Source organism: Spermophilus citellus (genome assembly GCF_964194105.1).
Source record: "Spermophilus citellus genome assembly, chromosome: 12".
NCBI classification, from domain to species: Eukaryota; Metazoa; Chordata; class Mammalia; order Rodentia; family Sciuridae; genus Spermophilus; species Spermophilus citellus.
In genome coordinates this window covers 95,080,229-95,101,155 of record NC_138198.1, presented here as the reverse complement: position 1 = coordinate 95,101,155, position 20,927 = coordinate 95,080,229, and the positions used below count along the sequence as shown (strand labels likewise).

General features: G+C 42.4%; 1 protein-coding gene across 16 annotated transcripts in view; it reads right to left on the bottom strand.

The window, feature by feature from the left end:
- The window catches only part of FHOD3 (formin homology 2 domain containing 3), a 435,723-nt gene that overhangs the window by 20,788 nt on the left and 394,008 nt on the right, over positions 1-20,927 (bottom strand). For 13 of the 16 annotated variants that reach the window (XM_081263639.1, XM_081263640.1, XM_081263643.1 and 10 more), the window contains 6 exons: positions 14,625-14,807; positions 12,930-13,049; positions 11,703-11,864; positions 8,252-8,442; positions 4,508-4,700; positions 433-456 (listed from right to left, as the gene is read on the bottom strand). In XM_081263639.1, coding sequence (XP_081119765.1) covers positions 433-456; positions 4,508-4,700; positions 8,252-8,442; positions 11,703-11,864; positions 12,930-13,049; positions 14,625-14,807 — 873 coding nt within the window. The remainder of the gene's footprint in view (positions 1-432; positions 457-4,507; positions 4,701-8,251; positions 8,443-11,702; positions 11,865-12,929; positions 13,050-14,624; positions 14,808-20,927) is intronic. The other 3 variants (XM_081263647.1, XM_081263644.1, XM_081263650.1) reach the window with 1 other exon arrangement.

The window sequence follows — 20,927 nt, the reverse complement described above, 5'->3', positions numbered from 1 at the left end:
TAGAGGCTCTGGTGTGGCACGTGGCCACTGCCTCACTTCCTCTTAGGATTCTTTATGTAGTTATTCTAGAGACTGGTTCTCATACTTGAGTTGCCAAAAAACTTACGAAGGCGGCTGAAGGTAAAATTCTTGGTTCAGTTTTCTAGCAGTAGGGAGAGATCCCCTGAACCCACCATTAGTGACAAGGCTACTGATTAGCCTGGACTCTGGGGCAGATGGAAGATGGAGTCAACCCCCTCACTTCCTAGTACACAGCATGACAAGAATTCATCAGGTGGTTAGTGGTCAAATGAAAAACCAACCAGAAAATGCCCATGCATGGTTTAAAGCACGAAATGGTGCTGACATCTCATGCTGATTATGTTAGGTTAGACTTTACGGCACACATGAAAGGTCAAATGTGGTATTCTTCACGTTTATAAATGGTCATACCTCAACTTCATCCTCGTCATCAGTCTACCCGACAGGACAGGACAGGACAGAAAAGACAGAAGGATTCTTAGATGGCACAGAAGTCAAAGATGAGATTATCTTAAAGTCACATCACATTAAAAAAAAAAACTGGCCACCATAACCAGGGTACACCCTCTTGAACTGGGAGCTGGTAGGCCCTGCTCTCCTTGTCCTCATCTGGATACTTGTTCAGTAAAGACAAGCCGTTCCCAGACAGTCTCCTGACCTTACTTTCTGCTCTGTGCCCTGCCACTTCATGGCCACATTTCTCCCCACCCCCAGTACTGGGGACTGAACACAGGGATGCTTTACCACAGAGAAATATATCACCTATCCTTTTGTATTTTTGAGAGAGGGTCCTGGCTAAATTGCTCAGACTGGCCTTGAACTGGTGACCTTCCTGCTCAGCCTCCTGAGTTGCTGGGATTAAAGGCATGTACCACACCTGACTTTGGTGGTCATATTCTACTGAGGCATCACCACCAGCTGGTCATCAGGGTGTCAGTAAGTGGACAGACTTTAATTTACCTGGCTCTGCCCATCAGCAGCTGCCCACCTCTCATCTGAAGTGTAGAAACCTTCCTGCCCAGGCTACTGGGCCTGGGAACAATGATTCTTCCACGCATAGGTCAGAAAGGAAAAGCTGAACAATTTCTGGGCAGAATGTGTCACATTACCCTCTCCTCAGACACATGAAGTTTAAGCTCTGTATACAACCTCACCTGTCCCTCATGGTGGCCATTCTTAATTGACCCTGTACTTTCAATTAATATACCAGTAGATAAACTTGACTTCAAGGGAAGGATCACTTTTCTAGATATAAATTGGGGGTAAAAAATCCTGTTAAGTCTCTTGATTTAAATTAAGCACAACTTCAATTTTTGAGAGCTTCCACCAAGGTTACAGACCATGCCAGCAAATCAGATACAAGTTTCATGGGAACCGTCTGCACTTTTGAAAGTCAAGATGAAAAGACACTTCCAGTGTATCACATCCTGCCCTGTCCCACCAAAGGGCATTATGACAAGAGACAACGGTCCTGCTCCACTGTCTTTTTTGTCTTATGATGTATTTAACCAGGACGACTGGCATTGTTTTCAGCAACCAGCACATGTGCAGAGTGCTGCACATACAGAATCCCTCACACCAACCCTCACTCCACTTCAATACAAGAAACAACTGGGGTTGAGAGAAGCTAAGGGGAGTTCTGGGATTTCCCAGCCTGGGTTCTCACCACTCGTTTGGATTATGCCATCAGTAAAAAGGGCCATAGCTGCCTAGTTTTCCCTTGCCTATGCCACCATTGGTATAGAACCAGCTTGGGACAGAAAGATAAGGAGTAAGTTTCTCACTAAGCCTGGCCTGGGGGGACCTCTGGATCCTGAAAAAAGACCTGTTGCATGCCTAGGAGCAGAGAGGGCACAGGAGGGACAGCACTCCAGAGCTGACACGGGGCCCAGTCGATGAAAGCAGTCTTCAGACTTTACCCTCAGACTTATCTTGATTTAACTGCAATCATTTCCACCCTCAATTTTATTCAGCATCTATGTTAAAAGTGATGAACTACTTTCTCTAAAACCCCTTCTAGCTCTGATGTTCGGGGGGCCCTTGATTCTGAATCCATTGCCTGGCCTCCGTCTCAGTGGTTTCAGTTGTGCGTCATTTTCTAATCATACTGTGATGTCCTTGGGTGTGATTTTGTCTTTCATTACGTGCACATCTTCCTTGGTGCCCACCGCAGTGCTGGGCACTTCTTTAACAAGCACAGGGAAAACTAGAGAGTTTTGCCTTCGTGACAATACCCAAGTATTCCAGCAGATGGCAGCCTTCCCACATGAATGATGCTACTTTGACCTATAAAAACAAGGATTAGGATGGGAATGAGCACTGAAGCCCTTCCTGCTGCTGTTATAATTCAAACAAATAAGCTGTGAGAGGGTCAGGGGATGTAGCTTGGTGGTATAGTGCTTGCCTAGCATGTGTGAGGCCCTGGGTCCAATCCCCAGAACCGCCCAAATCCACCAAACAAAAGCCCAAATAAAATGTGAGAATCCAGGCTGGTAAATCCCAGGACTTCATGGTGGAGGGCAGAGGACTCAAGGTGCACTCCTTAGCCTCTTTCAGCGTGACTTCCTCTTCTACAGAGGGGAATGATAGTTTCCTATAAAAGGGGAACAATGATTGTCTCTAGTTTTTAATGGTAATTTAAATATGTTTAGACCAAACTCTAGAAACAATTACCTCTGTTTATAGCTGAGAAAGCCAAATATTCTCAGAGCACAGAATTTTAACAATTAGTGGGATCTGTTAAAAAACCTCAAGAATTTGGCAAGAAATGCTGATGTGTTTTCATAATTATAAGCACTCTGGGCTGTGTCTTTTGCCCTTCAATGTGTCTCATTTCCAGAAAAATAAGTTATCCCTTTTTAAAAGTTTTAAAAATAATACTTAGGAATGAAATGTGGGCTGTATTTTTTCCCAAGTACATTCAGTTTGCTTCCTGAATCCTCCAGAAGGCTAAAGATTCTGCTCAACCCAGGTTTCAGAAGACAAATGACAGAACTCTTAGTCCTGGCATTTAGAACCGCCAGGGGCTATAGAAAGGGATCCTTCTGCAAAAAATAATTAATTTTAAAAAAATGGCTTGGTGCTCCAAGGAAACAAGGAGCTTAGGTTGAGGAAGGGGGGTTAAAGGGATTGATTAATCCACAGTTCTACTTAGAACTGTCTTAAAACTACAGTAAAATTTCTTGGTTATGGAATCTGGATTTCCATGTGAAGTCAAGACCTCTCAGGAATGTGGACTCTCGGACAGCAGTAACCATGTTCCCTTTGTTTTGCCTACAACATGAGCATGCCTCTGGGCAGAGAAGGCAGGCTCCCTGAAGTCTTCTGAATGAACTCCCCACCCCCAAAGAAATCTGCCTACCTTGGATTCAGTTGAGATTTCCACCTCCCCTCCCCTGGTAATGGCACTCCCTGTGACTTATTCTTGTACTCATTCCGTTCCCTGTTATCACTGGAGACCTTGGGTGGCTCAAACACAAGCACAGGTGGGAAAAGTTCATGGGTACCAACCAAGTAATCAAAACAAAACAAAATAATCCACCAAATACACCTTCAACAGGTCCCAAGTATGATCTGTCAGTATTAAAAGAAAACTGACTTTATTCTTCCTGAGTCTGTTCAAGAAAAAATAAATGGTGAGGAAAGGAGAATTCCCACAGAATTTTTTCCTTTCCCCTGAAACTGGACTTACAGCTTACCAAATAATAGATGAGCTGTGCATGTTTCACGAAGAGACATCAGAAAGAAGGACATGCTCTGGGTATCTTTGTTGTCTCTAGCTTCTTAGTGGATCCCTTCCAACCTGTGCCTATGGAGCATGTCCCATCTACATGCTCCACAGTACCCAAGGCCTGGATAGGCTCAGGGCTGAAATGGTAAAGAGTTCAGAAATGGGGAGACATGTAAATGTCCAGGGGCACCCCACAGCACCGTACGGAAACTTATGCTGGATCCACTGTCCTCTGGTATCTTTTCACCCTGATATTCTGTAACAAGGGACTGAAGAGGGCCCGTCACATTACGTCTTAGAGCAACCACATCAGTTTCTCTATTCATATGCCCCAAATGGGTAGTCTAGGAGTCAACGGACTGGTTATATAACATTGTAACAATGACTATAATCCTGAATCAATTCCAAATCAACACATCTGTCTTCCTCTAGATGAGTGGTATTACCTCTGATGTTTTTCTCTTCCAATCTTATCAAGCCTCTAAATGTCACCAGCATCACACAACATACAAAGACAGGTTATACATTTCTCCTCCAGCCTCACAACCTCAATAGGCCTCATTTGTTACACAGCAGATTCCCACAGAAATGGTAGAGGAGCTGTTGGAGAGCATTTTTAAGAAGAGGCAATATTTCGCCGCCCCCCCCCTCCACACCCCATAATGGCAATGGGGGAAGCACAACTCTCAAACTCTGGGGAGGATTGATGGTTGATCTTTCAAAATGAGTGACCTAAAGAGAGTTCATGAAACTTACATCAGTGATCATCTTCCCTCTGGTCTTATTTCTCTCTCTGTGGTTGGCCCGTTTCTGTTTCTGCTGCAAAACCCTCTCCCTGGTGGTGCGATACTCTAGTGCAAATTCACTAATGATCCTGCAGAACTTGTTTATGTTCACTTCCCGAATTGCATAAGGTGGATGGCCCATAAAGAGCAAAAAGGAGTGGAATCTGTAAGGAAAAACAGAAATGGTAACTTTAGTTTTAAGAAACCCAAATTACTGATCCAAAATCTTTCCATAAGAAACCAATGAGCCAAGTTCTCAGTGAGAGGCCACCATCCTTCACTGCTGGGGCTCTGACTTTCAAAAGTCTTCTCAAGTAAAAATGCAAACAAAGTCAAGTTCAATTCACTTTCTCATCCATGGAAGTTATGACTAGGTGGTAAGATTTCAAGGAATTAATTACTTCTTGCATATCTAAATTTCAACATTTTCTAATGGATATGTAAAACTGATAAAGTATTAAGGAAAATAGTGCATAGTTTCTACATTATACAAGAATTGGATAAGAATAAAGAAATGTTGCTTAGAAATTCCTTTATAAAAAGGCAAAGGGAGGAAAAAATTCCTTTAATGAATACTTGGAGTAGACATGAACATGTTAATTTATAGTTTCTAATTGGTGTTTATAAAGTTTTCCCTGAGTAAATATTTTGAAATATTTTCTTACAATATTACATAGAACTGTAATTTAGCTAGGAAACACCAAATAAACAGAACAAAATTAATTTATTTCAGCTATTTAATTTATAAACTAAAAATTAATTTTGTTTAAAATTTGTAAAGTTTCAGTTATCAGGAAATGAAAACAAAGATAAAAACAAATCTATGTGAAATAAATGGTACTACATAAATATCACTATTTGTAGACAAAACTTTTGCTTTTGAACACTGCAATTTGCCTCCCTTAAATGTTTTCCCCTAATGAGAGACATTAATTTATTCTTTCCTGTGACAAACACAACTTGTATTTAAAATCAAGGAGACTCAAAAAACACTAGCATAAAACTCAACAATAACAAAGTATAAGTCTTTTTTACCTTGGATTAGACAATTTTTTTCAGAAAGATTATAACAAAAGCATAAACAACTAACGACAAAATAAACTGAAACTTATCAAAATTAAAAACTTTTTTGCTTCAAAGGTTATCATTGAGAGTGAAGAGAACCTTCAGAACATGAGCAAATATTTGCAAATCATAAGTGGGAAAAGGAAGATGTGAGCAGAATAAACAAAGCTTACAACTCAATGCCAAAAAGATAAAGGATTTGAATAGACATTTCTCCTAAAATGATATGCAAATAGCCAAGAAGCACATAAAAAGATGTTCATTATTAACCAATAGAGGAATGCAAATTAAAACCACAAGGAAGTACTACTTCACACTCTCCTAAGATGGCTGTAATCAAAAAGACAAGCAGCAGCACTGGAAGAGTGAGAAAACTGGAATTCTCTTACAGTACTGGTGGGGACAAAGATAGAGCTGCCATAGAAGACAGTCCAGCAATTTCTCAGGTAAACATAGACCTACCATAGGACCCCTGTGCATATACCCATAAGAAATGAAAATGTGTACACATAAGACCTTCCACGCCAATGTTCATAGCAACGCTATTCCTAATAGTTAGAAAGTGGGAAAAGACTATAATGATGCTCATCAACTGATGAATGAGAAACAAAATGGAAATCCACAGGAGGCCCTGCCTGACTGGCCTCCTTATCTCTCTGGCTTCCTCATGACTCCAGCCACACTGGACCCTTGCTTATTCCTTGAACAAGCTCATCCCAGGGCCTTGGGCCCCTGCGCAGCATGTAGGACACTTGGAGGGACACACAGGCTGAGGAGCTAACAGTCTGCAGGAAGGCTGAGGAGGCCACTCCACTGGGGAGGCCCATAGGCCTGACAAGCCATCTAGTACCAGCTGTTTGCTGTCTAGAGCAGACAGCTACATGAATCACACTCACAGCTGGGTGACTACTTCATCTCCTGGGGAATGCTAGGGGGGAAAGTGAAGCAAAGCAACTGGGCTCTCAGTCATCCATCTCTAGAAATTCCCACCTTCATCAGTTCTATATGCAGGGGCTCCTGATGAAGTCGTCATTTGAACCCAGGGTTCTGTGGTTTAGTTGTTTTGAACTTGTTACCACCTGGTACCCCTTTTAGCCACACTCCTTTTACTACCCACCACAACTCTAGTGAATTTCTGGCCCATCCTGCTCACTCCCAGTGGGATGGCCGACAGCCAGAAGACAGGAATCTGAGTCAGGCGGGAGCAACCAACATCCTAGCGACCAGCTTAGATGGAACAATTAAAGCAAATATCTCATAAGGAATATACTTGTTACTAAAATGAGTGCTTATCTGGGATAAAGTGGTTAATAAAACTAGGCATAATAGCTTTATAAGACTTTTATAAAATTGTTCCAGTTTCATGATATTCCAAATGGAAATAATTTATTTTCCTAGTTTTTTTTTTCTTTAAGCTGGCAATTGCTTGCAACATACAAAGCATGAAGGTCAAACCAGCTCTCATTCCCCGTCTCCCCTTTTTAACCATGATAAAAGCATAGTGTATTTTAATTTTAGTAAGAAATTTGACAAAATATTTCATAAGATCCCCCAAACCAGAGAGCAACTGGAAAGTCTGGATGAAGTACAGTTAAGGGGGTTTATGGTTGAACAAATAAATTCCAAAAGTACCGATTACTAGATGGTTTTCAACCTGGAGGGAAGTTTCTTTCCTTTATTTCTTTCCTGTCCAGCATTTTTAAAACTATCCCCCTTTTCTCAACCGTCTGCCTCAAGACCCAGGAAGTGTGGTTTTCAGAGCAGAAAATGACACAAGCTGAAGGAGGCTCATGTGCAGCTGAGACTCAGGGTATTCAAAGTCCTATGTGGGTTGAAAGGAAATAAGGAAAGAAGGGGGAAAGGGGAGGATGAAGGCTGAGGGTCCATTACCATATCCTGTGATGAAGCAAAGGAGAAGCAAATGGGGGCCTATGGCAGGAAATGCCTGGCCTGGGAAGTTAGAGGACCTGCATTCTAGTCCTGGGCAGCTACTTGCTGGAAGAACAGGCCTGGACAGACATGGAGCCACATTATGCCCAGCCAACCTCCCTGTGGGTAAAAGCCAGGCCTGACCCATTACTGCCATGTCTCCAGGGTTCTCTTGGATCCAGTGATTCAGAGGAAGGCTAGTCCAGAGAGCACTTGTGGTGGACCCCAGCCCTCACTCAGGCACCTGGGACATTGGAGCAGCCATTGGAGAATCCACAACTGGAAGGTCCTCAGAGGGCAGACAGTAGATCAGATAAAGGAAGAACTTTTCTAACAAGTAGAGCTGCCATGCAAGGGAACAGGTTCTCTGGAAGTAGAACTGTCAAGCAACTGCAGAGAGGCAGCATACAATTCGACAGGTTTTTAGAAGCGATTTCTGATCAAGTGGGATTTTGGGATGAAATTATTTGACATTATTCCAACTTCAACATTCAATAGCATTATATTATTATGCATGAAAAATTAGGTATCCACAAAGCTGTTATACACACAATTAGGTATCCATGAAGCTGTTTATCATAGGTACACTTTGTGATGTACTGTGTACCAAGAATGTACAGTAACATTTTTATAAGTCTAACCTTCAGATCCTGGTTGGCAGAATATTTTTAACATGGTAGTGTAGTGATTTCTTTTTTTGTAAGTTCCTCAATACACTTACCTGTTAATTATCCTTCTGTGGACAATCTTTAAAATTATAATTCGCTCTGCACAGTCTTTTAGGAACTCTGACATTCGCTGTTTTAAAACTGGTTTCATTTCGTGTTTTGCAATTGCCTTGAGGTGATCCCATGAAGCTTTGCATCTTCTCTCCATCTGACATAAATTATCCTGAAGTTGATCAAAGTCAACCTGAAAATCAGAGCGAGAACACTGCAAATGCGCTGAACAACTGGACACCAACCCCAACCAGGAGACCACGGTGCCTCCGGGAAGAAACAAGACATCAAAACCCAATTTACATCTTGAAACACAAACATATTTATGACCTAAAAATTATTCACATGTGTATTTGTCATTATCTCAAAATCAAATTAGTGATAAAAACTGTTCTCCAAATGAACCCAACACAGGAGTTACCTTTTGCTTGCCTAATTTGGAAAGAAATGTTACAAAAGTCTTTGGGAACTGTAAGTTAAAACATGAGATCAAAGAACCTAGTACAAGATGAACTGAGTAGATGTCTCATAAAATTTCAGAGCACACTCGTTTTTTCAGGGATGATATTTCACTGAAGGCTGAGGAATGTACCCTACCCGGGTCTCATGTGGATGGCTCTGCAGTTCTGGGGCCAGCTCGTGGGCAGCCAGCTTCTCTTTGCCATGATCTCCTTCATAGTTTGTGTTACAAATTATTTTACTCATCCACCATTCAGACATTAACCAACATTCATGGAGCAACAGGTACACAGTGGCCCCCCCTAACCAGGCACTAAGACGACAAAGACAAATGCTAAATGAAAACAAATCAATGTTCTCAAGGAGCCTCACGGTATAGACAGGTGATCACCAAGCGCTGAAGGGGTACAGCACCCACCAGAGATGTCAACAGCATTTGCAAACCACCTACACAAAAAGGAGATGTGGCAGAGCTCCTGCTGTGTACTCAGGGAAGTGCCAACAGTTTGCATTGACTGAAGAGGCCCCAAATGAGACTTTCTAAAGTAATGCTTTTACAGAATCTCTAGAGCAAAAATTATGAGAATCAGAAGGTTATTTAGTAATGAAAAAAACACACTTGAAGGGCAGGAGTCGTGGATCAGTGGTATAGTGCTCGCCTAGCGCATGCGAGGCCCTGGGTTCCATCCTCACCACCATATAAAAATTAAGGTGTTGTGTCCAACTACAACTAAAAAATAAACATAAAAAAACACACTTGAGGGCTACATTTAATAGAGGGAGATGCGAGATGGAAAAATGAGAGGCCAGACATGGTGGCACATGCCTGTAATTCTAGCAACTGGGAAGGCTGACACAGGAGGATTCCAAGTTCGCGGCCAGCCATAGCAACTTAGTGAGGCCCTAAGCAACTTCGCAAGACCCTGTCTCAAAAAAAAAGGGGGGGGGGTGTATGGCTGGGGATGTGGCTCAGGGGCTGAGTGCCCCTGGGTACCCAAGGTTAGGGGGGAGTAATTCAGAGGGATGGAGGGGACAAAGAAATAAATGGGTGGGCTGAAAGAAGGGGAGTGAGGTGAACAGTGAGAAATGTGATCTAAAAATCCAGAAGGAGAAAACGACACAGAGCAAGCAGCCTCTGCTCAGGTGCCAATGACAGTGGTTGTACAAGCAGGTCCTGGAGAAGGATGCCCAGCAGGGACTCGCTCATGTGATCTCAGAGTAAAAAGCCTCACCCTCAGAAGGACATGGGAGGGGCTAAAGACAACCAAGGCAGATTCTGTGAGAAGATCTTGTCCACCAGCAGGAGGAAGACCCTGAGTCGCCCCCCTCCCAGGCAGGACTTTGCATGGTCTGAATTTCTTGATTCTCTATAGCCAAAAAGGCTCTGGGAATGAAGTCTGAGAAGAGGTGGCTGATGCCCTCTTGGCCTCCTATGGCAATTCACAAGCATCTGGATCAAGAGTCATTTAGTGGTTGCTGAAGTCAGGGGGTAGAAGTTATTTGAAGTTTTGGCTTTGTGGCCAATCTTAAGGCTAGTTATGCAGCTATTAGTTAGCTGACAACTAAACATCCAATAGGCTTCTGGGAAAGGCCTGATACTGAAGGGGCCCAGGACAGTCACTGGGGTTGTTCTAGTATTGGGACTCCTAGGCCAGGGCCACTTGTGTTCCAAGCAAATTCTAGCTGGGGAAGGCCCTGGGCAAAACCAGAGGGCATGAAAAGAGGGAAACAATTTGCTCTGGCGTCTCTGGAACTGGGACCCAGATGGAGGGGATCTAGACAGACTGCCTCAAATTCTTAACAAACCTATCTTCTGAGAAGTGCTCACAGGGTGTTGGAGCAGCCACTGGAGGACCCTCTGCTTAGACTCTTAGAGGTTTTCTTCCTTAGTCAGGAAATTGAGGTCATAATTGCGAAGATGGCAGAACAGTGCCTGTTAAAGAGGGGACTCTGTTCTGTGAAGCCCTCTATTAGCTCTCCATGCCTCTTTTTGCCTCAAGGTAGGTACACCATGAGGCCACCTGAAGGGCCCCTGATTGGTGTACCTGTGGCTACAAGCCTGTGACTCCTGAGAGGTGAAGGAGGGCCCCCAGCCACCAGGTCCCCACCAGTCAGTCCTGTGGGAGAATGCAGAGCGTGAGCAAGTTCTTGGAACAGGACCGTCGCAGCTCTCCCTCTGTTCCTCGCCCACTCAGTCCTCTGCTCTGTCCCCTCTTCCCACCCTGGGCTCTGGTGTGTCCCAGCACTTGTAGCTGCTGTGTTCCCAGGAGGTGCCTGCACACAGGCCTGGCTCCTGCGCCCTCTTCAAGGGTGCTCCTACATTCTCCTTGTTCCCAATTCTGGTGTGTCTGAGATTCCTCTGGGCATTGTTCAATCTCAGTGATACTCCTCCACTGGAGGCAGCTGGGGTCCACATATTGTGACTGTCTCTTTTCTAATAAACCATATGCTCATGAAGAGATTAACTCTGCACTCACTTTAAGAGCTTGCAGCCGAGGCGCCAATGCTATATACTGTTTACAGCCCTATAAAAACGTTCCCTGTAAGACTGTAGGGACAGCCAATCTGTGGGCAGCAGAGCCAGGCCAGGCAGGCCCTGCAGCTCCACACCTCACAGTGACATTGTATGGACATCTCAAGAGCCAGATGGCATTCTTTTGACCTGTTGGCCCACCTAAAACAGGCTGTGCAGTTGGAATGTTCTGGAGAATCCAGCCTGGTAACACTCCCAAGGAGTGAGGACTGGGATGGCAGACTAGCCTCACATACCTCAGTAGGAAAGAATCTGACTGAGAACCAGAGATAGGAAAAAGATCTTAAAAGTTCATTAGAAAAAGGCATGAAATGAATCCTATCCACGGACTCTAGAGCAGGGAATGCAGGCGGCGCTGTGGGTCATATTTATTAGAGCATGTGTGTGTCTAAGAGGAGGGTTTGAGAATCCAACAAGCGGAGGCCAAGGTGAGGCCAGCTCCTCCGTGTTCACTGACGTACCTTGGCTGACCTGGTGATGGCCCCAATCTCTGAATACAGATCGGAGCTGTCTGGGAAGTTTTCCACCACCATGGTGCACACGTGGTGGAGAAGCGACTGCTTGTGCACTGTGTCTTTTACTTCTGGAACCTTCTCGAGGTAGCTTAACTCAAACGCTTTGGCCTGTTTTGTGACATTAAAGATGAGAAAAACAAGTTTTATGTAGGCTCTTAGAATAGCACAGATGGTTAGAATCAATGCACAGCTGCGGTAGCCAATATTTAGTTTCTGTGTGACTGAGGCTTCTCAGGCCACGCACTCCATCCTTTGCTGATCACACGCGGACCAGACACAGCGGGAATGACCTGGACCTCCAGCCCTTTGCTACCACAGCCCAGAGACAGGTCCCCAGGACTCTGCTTTCAATCAGGGTGCTATGGGACTCAGCCTCAGACACCTGCATAAGTATAGCTTCTTTCTCCCCTCCAGCTGCATGCCTACTTCCTGGCCAGAGCCAAATGCAATCTACCAAATTATGCCATGTACACATACCAATATGCCACAGTGACGTCTACACATGTGATCAGTTGAGTAGAGCAAGTGGATTCGAGAAGGGAGGAGTGGGGAGGGGAGAAGGGAAAGAGAAGTTACTGGGAAATGAGTTTAGTCAAATTATGTTAATGTGCATGTATAAATATGGCAATAACTCCCCAGCATAATGTGCAATTATAATGCACCAATTAAAAAATAAAAAATGACAAGTTAATCATAAAAATCAGAATAGTTAAGAGCAAAGGTCAAGAGAAAAAGAAACGGGGTACATAAAAATTTTCCAAGTCAATTTTGAGAGTAGCCACACTCTAAGGAATAGTGAGCTTACTTTTTTAAGCTTTCTTGTGGCAGGGTTCAAGTTCAAGTAAATGGTCTCTAATATTTTGAGGACAAAAGCCACTTCTAGTTTTCATCAAAAAAGTTACACAAGTTGGGCTGGGGATGTGGCTCAAGCGGTAATGCGCTTGCCTGGCATGCACGGGGTGCTGGGCTTGATCCTCTGCACCACATAAAAAATACAGATGTGTCCACCAAAAACTAAAAAATAAATATTAAAAATTATCTCTCTCAAAAAAGTTACACAAGTTGTTTATTCTACTGTGCTTTAGGGGACCAGAGGTACAACCTTTATCAACAAATGGTGGGCAGGGATTTTGTGACAAGGGAGGCAGGAGATAAGGCACAGGGACAACTTACATTAGTTCCATTTAGAAAGTTCCCAATAGCGAGGAGAGTAGACAGGATAAAGCCCAAGGTTTTATTGTTCTCCAACTGGTCTATTCCTTCCTTCAGGTCCAAAAGTGGTTCTGCCACTTCCTTTCAGTTTAAAAAAAAAAAAAAAAAAACAGAAAATGAAAAAGGATGGACAATTTGGCTACTTTTTTTCATTTGGTGTAAGGAACAATAAGCAGGGTTCTCTCTAGCATGGGGCAGTCTCCCCCGTGGGACATTTGCTCCTAGGTATGACAAAGTGCTGAACAGCAGTAGGGAGAACCTATTCCCCATCAATTCCACAGTGGAGACCAAATGGAATTCATGCTGGGTCACACATGCTGTGTCTTCCCTGTCTCTAGCCAAGGTTTAAACCCAAGCAGGACCCAGGTCATCCCATCCTCTCACTCTCCTCTGACCACGGCTGATTCCCAAGGAATCTTCTTTGTGAGGCTTTAGCATTGAAAGCATAGTCCTGCTCTTTGCCTTTCCTCCTTGTAAGCAGATGACTGTAGAAACTGTGGCCCCACTGTTCCTGGACCACCCGTCTCCTCCATTCCCCTCTAGGCATACTTAGCCTTGGTCGATCACTATTGGATTTCATAATTTTTTGGACTTTGGAGTATCTGCATATATACAATGATATATATTAGGGATAAGATTCCATGTTTAAATATGAAATTCTTTTATGTTTCATATATACCTCTCACATATAGCCTGAAGGTAATTTATAGACTATTTTTAGTGCACCTGTGTTTGGACTGTAACCCATCACATGGGATCAGGTGTGGAATTTTCTATTTGCATCATTGCGTTGGCACTCAAAGTGCTTACAATTTTGGAGCATTTGGATTTCCGATTAGAAATACTCAACCTGTAGCACCCTTCTGAAGTAGCCTAGACCCACTGCCATCCATCTGGCCCTCAGCATAAGACTATGCCACCTCCTCTTCCAGAAGAGAAAGACCCAGAGCCTCTGCACCTGGGCTTCAGACTCCTCCTCCTCTAGATGGTTTTTCTCAGCTAAGCTCCCCTGTAATTGACGTCCATCTCTCTCTCTCTCTCTCTCTCTCTCTCTCTCTCCCCCCCCTCCCCCCCCTACACTGGCTGCCATTTAGCCTGCAAAAATATTCCTACTGACATATGCTGGGGGAGATTCCTGTGAATTCCATGCCCCACCCAAGAGGAGTCTCCCTTTGCTTCCCCCGTTGAGGTCTCTTTCCTTCTAGCCTTTTCTCAACTTCTTGTAATCTGCTTAATCTGTAACCTTCATCTGAGAATATTCCCCCCAAGAGACCTGCTGTCATAGTCAATGGCAGTCTGGGTGATAATGATCACGTGACAGATGATGGGAAATATACTATATTTTTCTGTGTTTTCTAAGTTTTCTACAATGAAGATACAGAATCTAAAAAAATATTTTAATTATTTTTAATCACTCACCACAAACTCATGAGCAAGTGTCTGAGGCTGGTGCCAGGAAGATACTTTAGAATAACCCTTCATGATCAGTCAGCATGGACACAAGTAACAGAGTTAGTGATAATACAACAATGTCATCATCAACTCACCCTGAAAATCCTGTGTCGAGAATGAGATTTTGCTACCTTAATATTCATGACTAAAAAAACATGGGCCATCCTATGTGGTTTTGGTTGCCTCTCTAATTGGAATGCTTACCTTTTCTGTGGTTTCATAATCCATTTTGAACGCCCAGAGGTGGAGCCGAGCAGAAAGCTCACTGATGGAGGACAGCGTGAGGAGGAACTGCTCCGCACTGCCCAAGGGCATTTCAGGATTGGCCAGCTGAGCTTCCTGGATTTTCTGCTTCTCTTCTTCAGTTGGAATCATGGTTAGAATTTTCTGGAAAAAAAAATGGGATGGTAGAAAATATTCTCAGTAATGGATCCTACCACACCCCTTTGATGTTTTCAAATTCAATTTTATAATTTTACAACCAGGTAGTAGAAAGTCTGGTATATGTGTTTCAATCACATATGGGTCATAACCAAACATACTCTAAGCAAATTGCCCCAAATTTTCTGGATCTTGCACAAGGAAGACATTCTAGGAATAAAAAGGGGGATGAAAGTAAAAGAATTGAAAAGAAAATTGGAGAACTCAGTCTTCCCTAGGAAATATACGCAAGACAGGTCAATAATACATGCTCTATCACTTTTCATGGATTAACTTAAGAACTAAAAAAATGAATCAAAGAACTCAGATTGACTTTTGGTTCATGTGACATTAATTTTTTTTAACTGTTTAAAAACAGAATAATACTTCAATATCAAACTCAAATCTGAAGAAAAATGAAAATGGTATTTATAAACCTATCTACTAATAAAAAACAATGTACCTGCTTATTTTTGTTTCTGGAAAAAAAATCAGTTAAGAAAGGTGAAGACAAAAAGATACCAGAATGATTATGATTCTTCTTAGTTCAAATTTCATATTGATTGTATCTTTTAAAAAAATAAAAATTTCCATCTACTCTTACCATTACTATTTAATATTGTACACACATAGATAATCACAGTGTCATAAAGATAAAGTCGTTTCTATTTGCAGATGACATGATTGATTATATAGAAAATTGTAAGGATCTAAAAGTACAATGTTATAGCATAATCTTTTAGAAAAAGAAAAAATGGAGAATATTTGTGACCCATGTGAGGGAAAAATTCTTAGACATGATACCAAAAATGAACAGACTGATGAACTGAACTTCATTCATCCAAATTACAAACTTTTGCTGTCAAAGACACTATTAATAGAGTGGAAAAAAACTGTAGTTTACCAAGAAGTTAAACACAGAGGTTACTTTATAACCCTGCAATTCCATTCCTGGGTATTTGCTCTAGAAAAAATGAAGACTTAAGTTCACACAAAAACTTGTATGTGAACATTTGTATTAACTTTATTCATAACTGACACAACCCAGTTAGATATTCTTCAGTGAATGAACAAATTATGGTACATCCCTACAATAGAATAGTACTGGACCATAAAAGGAATAAACTATAGCCAGGAACAGCAGCACACTCCTAAAATCCCAACTACTCAGAAGGCACAAGGATCACAAGTTCAAGGGCAGCCTCAGCAACTTAGCCAGACCCTGTCCTAGACAGACAGACACATACATATATACATATATACGGTTGGGGATGTAGTTCATTGGTCAGTACCCCTGGGTTCAATTTGGGGATGGAGGGGCTACGTACATAAAATGATGTGGAAGACTCTCAAAGACATCATGCTCAGTGAGAGAAGCCAAACTCAAAGGTTATACACTATGATTCCATTTACATGACATTTTCCAAAAGACAAAACCACAGTGATGTATTTGCACCGCTGCTTCCCAGGGGCTAGAGTTGGGAGTAAATGTACAATCATAAAAGAGCTGTATGGGGAGTTGGGATTGTTTTAAATCCTGCTTGCAGTGGTCACTGCATGAATTTACACATGATTTAAAACTCCTAGAACTGTCCATCCAAAAAAAAAAAAAAAAGATCAATTTTATCCCCCCAAAATGAAAAACTTAGTAACAAAATAAAATGGAACCAGTCCCCAAATACATGGGTGTTTATATTATTGTGCCTCAGGATTTATCTGGGTATGATAGAAGCAGTTTGAGTTTGATGAGACCGTTATAAGGCTGGGTGTCCCTATCAAAAGCTAGTGATGTAAAACTACTTTGAAGACGTGTACTCTGAGCCACAAAGTGAGGCTACAGAAGGTGACAAGTGGTGGGCCCTCGGACATGTCCCTTCCAACTTGCTCTTCATATGACTCCAAATACTGAGGCTATGTGGGTGGAATTTGAGCATCAGGAGAACTACTTAATTACAGGGCTTCTTGCTCGCTCACTGCCTGGCTCATGCCCCATTGTCCACACAGATGGCATTAAAAAATAAGCAATTCCAGTAGATATCGCCTCTTAATCCATGATTTGAACCAAATTAGTTTTCAAAATAAAAACGAAAGTTTGTATTTTATTTTCCTTAATGCTTAAATTGTTTCAGGCATGACAAGCATTCCAAAACAAAAAACTGCCAACACCTTTTATAACCTTCAGAAGGCCGTTTCCTGCATCAATTTGGTTGCTTTGTTCCTTTGAGAAAGTCAAACATTTTTACTTTTGTTTTTGACTCCTCTAATTCAAACCATTTGTTCACTGTTGAAGACTTATGAGGTTGCCATCTGTCATTTTGCTTTGCTTTATTTTGTTACACACCACTGACAATAGGAGTAGCCATAAGACAGTGGAACTGGCAAGTCAGAGCCACCTCCTGTGAGCCCAATGGCCCTTTTTCCATTAGCAAAGGTTAACAAGAAAAGGTTAACATTTTTACTTGCTTTTCTACCACATCAATGGGTTCATTGATGATTTTACAATTACCATTTGGTATTGCAGGTAAACAAACACCAAACAAAACCAAAACCTGAATGTGGTAACAGTATTTTCAGCTATGTTCCTGACAATATCCCTTTAATGCTTCTCACGATATACTTGCTTTTGTATCTGAAAGTCATATTTCAGAGAAAGCAGTGCAAAAATATCCATTTTTATGAACCCACATAGTACTGGGTTTGACCATTTAATTCTCCTGGAGTAAGACCATAATGAGTCATTATTTTGCTTTGTGATTGTGAACAGAACCCTGGCTAGAACTTTGGGTAAGAATCTACAATGAGGATTTGGGTGATAACAGCAGAAAATTTGGGACTGAGTTTGGTTTATATACAACTTTCATATTCTCATGAGAAAATGTTCTTTCCATGTACTTATTTTCATGTAGCAACTTGGGGTGGGGGGACCTTCTTAAAGCATCTTGATAGTATCACCTTTCATTCTTTTTAAAATTGGTACATTACAATCATACATATCAGTGGAATTTGTTACAGCACATTCATACATGCATATAATTCAATCAATCTCATTATCTAGTTCCTTCCCTTTCTCTCCCCTCCTCTTCCTCCCTCCCCCGGGTCTCCTTGCTCTAATTGGTCTCCCTGTTGTTGTTATTTTTAAAATTAGCATTTTAATTGTATACAGAAGCAGGATTCTTTGTGGTGATTACATTTTGAGGCACACTGGGCAGAAATTATTTCATCAAATTTACAGTTGAAATGACTCGCCCGAGACCAGGTTGGACCAACCAAGACAGAGCTAAAAACCCACCTAAGGGCTGTGTGTCCTTTTGTAGTAACAGCTCCATAGTTCATGGAGATTATAAGTGCAAAATTATCAGCACAGCTGTGTCCAATGATCAGAGCATCCTGGTTCCCTGGTCCCACTAAGCCAACAATAACTCTCCACGGGCAGGCTCAATTGTGTATGTCCATCACCCAGTTGGCCACCTGGAGACAGGCCTCATATAACACCAACTATTTAGAGAGACGCTGAAGCTTTGCCTAAATGGCTGAAGGAAATGTCTGTTCCCAGGATATTGTCAGGCCTCACAACCAAACTGAGCCAAGTCAAACTTCATTTGGGACCATTCAAATGTGCTGCCCTCTAAGTAGACCAACTCTAAAAATTAAAAAAAGGAAAAAAAATAAAAAGGAGGACTCCTCATACTTCCGTTTGTGATAATTTGATGACATCTTACTTTGGAAAATATCATTATGCTACTTAGAGATGGCCCTAAAATAATTTTCTCAAATTTAATATTCATCATAAATACTACTTCCTTAATGAAGTTAACTCTCCCTTATGTTTGCATCATAAACCCAGATATATACCACTGGTTGCTAAGCAAAGCCACAGGATGTCATTTAATACATCCTAATTACATTTAGGTATACAGAACTTTCAAATGGCCCTATTAAGCCATGGTGCCAGGCCACGGTACATGTGTTCAAGAAGCAGACGGTTTGGCGAAAGGCCCTTTGGGCATTAGCTGGAAATCTTATTAGCAAAGATCTGTAAGTTCACAGCTGCCATCTCGGTTTCAATTTAATTCTTGAGTAACAAACCTACTGAATTAGCTCTGGGTACTGCCCAGCACATGGATCTAGATCTTTCTTGTATGCCTTCCTGGTCCCTTGAGATCAATGGCCAGAGATAGTAGATGATGTCAGAGTGCCTGGATTCTACACTTTCAAGAGTACTTTTTTCCATTGTCTTCCCAGCCATGCTGGGAATTGCTGAGGGATATACACAGTCCCTGCATTCACACAGGAAGCCTTTAGATCAGTGATTCTCAGCCTGGGTGATTCTTCTCCCAGGAAACGTTTAACAATGTCTGGAGTCATTTGGGGCTGTGGGTCAAGGTTCAGGTAGGCAGATGCTACTGGAATGTAGCAGGTAGAGACCAGAGATGATGCTGAACATCCTTCAAGGCTCAGGACAACCCCACAACAAAGACTGTCCAACTCCAAATGGCAATAGTGTTGAGTGTGCGAAAACTTGCTTTAGAGGAAAACTGATCAAAATGCTGTAACTCCGAGTGCTGCTGTGACTCAATGAGTTTACTGAGGACTCATGACACAATAAAACCTCAGTGAGGATTTACTGGTATTTTTTGCAGCTGTTTTCTCTCACTTCAAACTATCTGCCCACCAGCTATTCCTGGGTAGAAGGCCATTGGCAGTGCTGTGAGGGGCTCTGGGCTGGCTCCTGTGTGCTTCTCACCCCCTTTCAGATTCCCTCCCATTCTGTGGGTCACATAGCCCAGGCCTGAGAGGGACTCCTGGGCCATATGCTCCCAAGGCCTGCACCCTGCACTCAGGCTTCAGGGCTCATGTTCTGCACAATCTCCTGTGTGAGTTTGGCACCGACTGATGCTGGGACTCACTTAGTTCATTTTTAAGGTGAAGCACAGCGGTGTGTAGCTATAGGTGCTGTAGAACACCTACAGGGTGCCCAGTCCACAGTAAGAAACCCATGAAAGCCAGACTAGTGCTGTGTTTATTCCTATAGCCATCAGCATCGTTATTACTGTTATTATTCTTATATTCCTTTATGGATCAAAAGGGTGCTCAACTTACAATCCCTCAGACAGGGAAAAAGAGTAATTGGTTCATTCTTAAATCTGAGTAATTTATTATCTGAAACTTTCCCGGCCCAGGGAGAGCTGTATTTCAGGAAAAAAAAAAAAAAAAGGCAAAACTCAAAGAAATCACTCCCTTCTGATGGAATTTCAAGTTCTCCTGATGAGGAGGGGAAGGATCTTTAAAAGGAGAAATTGTTTTTTTCTTTTCATTGGGCTGGCTCTGGCTGTATGTGAAACCTCTCCATGTATGAACTGAAGCATTTGCAAGCTCTAAAGGACCTTGTAAAGTAAACAAGATGATCTGAGAGAGCCTATAACTTGCTTCTCTCCTCAATGAAAACCACTTCACACTTGGTTCATCCAAGTTTATGGAATGGTAGGCCACAGCCTTCTTCCTTACCAGTCTGGAGGACCCCAGAGTGAGGATGCCTCAGAGGCTGAGCCTGACCCTTCTAGCTTGCTGTGTGAACATCTCGGTCTCTGCCTGCTGTATCTAACTCATTCCTTTACCCCCTACCCTGCTCTGTAATGTGCCCACCTGGATATTCTGCCTGACTTCAGGGCTTAGGGCACAACTTCCTGTCCAGCCAGGAAGGAAATGCATTTTCCCTCTTGTACCTGTTCCATCTGCTTGAGGCCTCATATGCATTCCTAGGGCTTCCATAACAGTGTACCACAAACTAGGTGGCTTGACACAACTAAATTTATTCTCAAAGTACTAGAAGACCAAAATCAAGGACTAAGCAGTACTATACTCTCTGAAGCACAGCTGATTCTGGCCTCTTTTGCAGTTCTGTTGTTTGCCTAAAGTCCTTGGTATTCCTTGGCTTATGAACACACTGCTCTAATTTCTACCCCCATCATCACATGTGCACTCTCTCTTCAGATGGTATTCTTCTCTGTGTCAACATCCCTTTTCTTATAAGGACACCAGTCATCTGATTTAGGGCACATCCTAATCCTCTGGTCTCACCTTTACTTG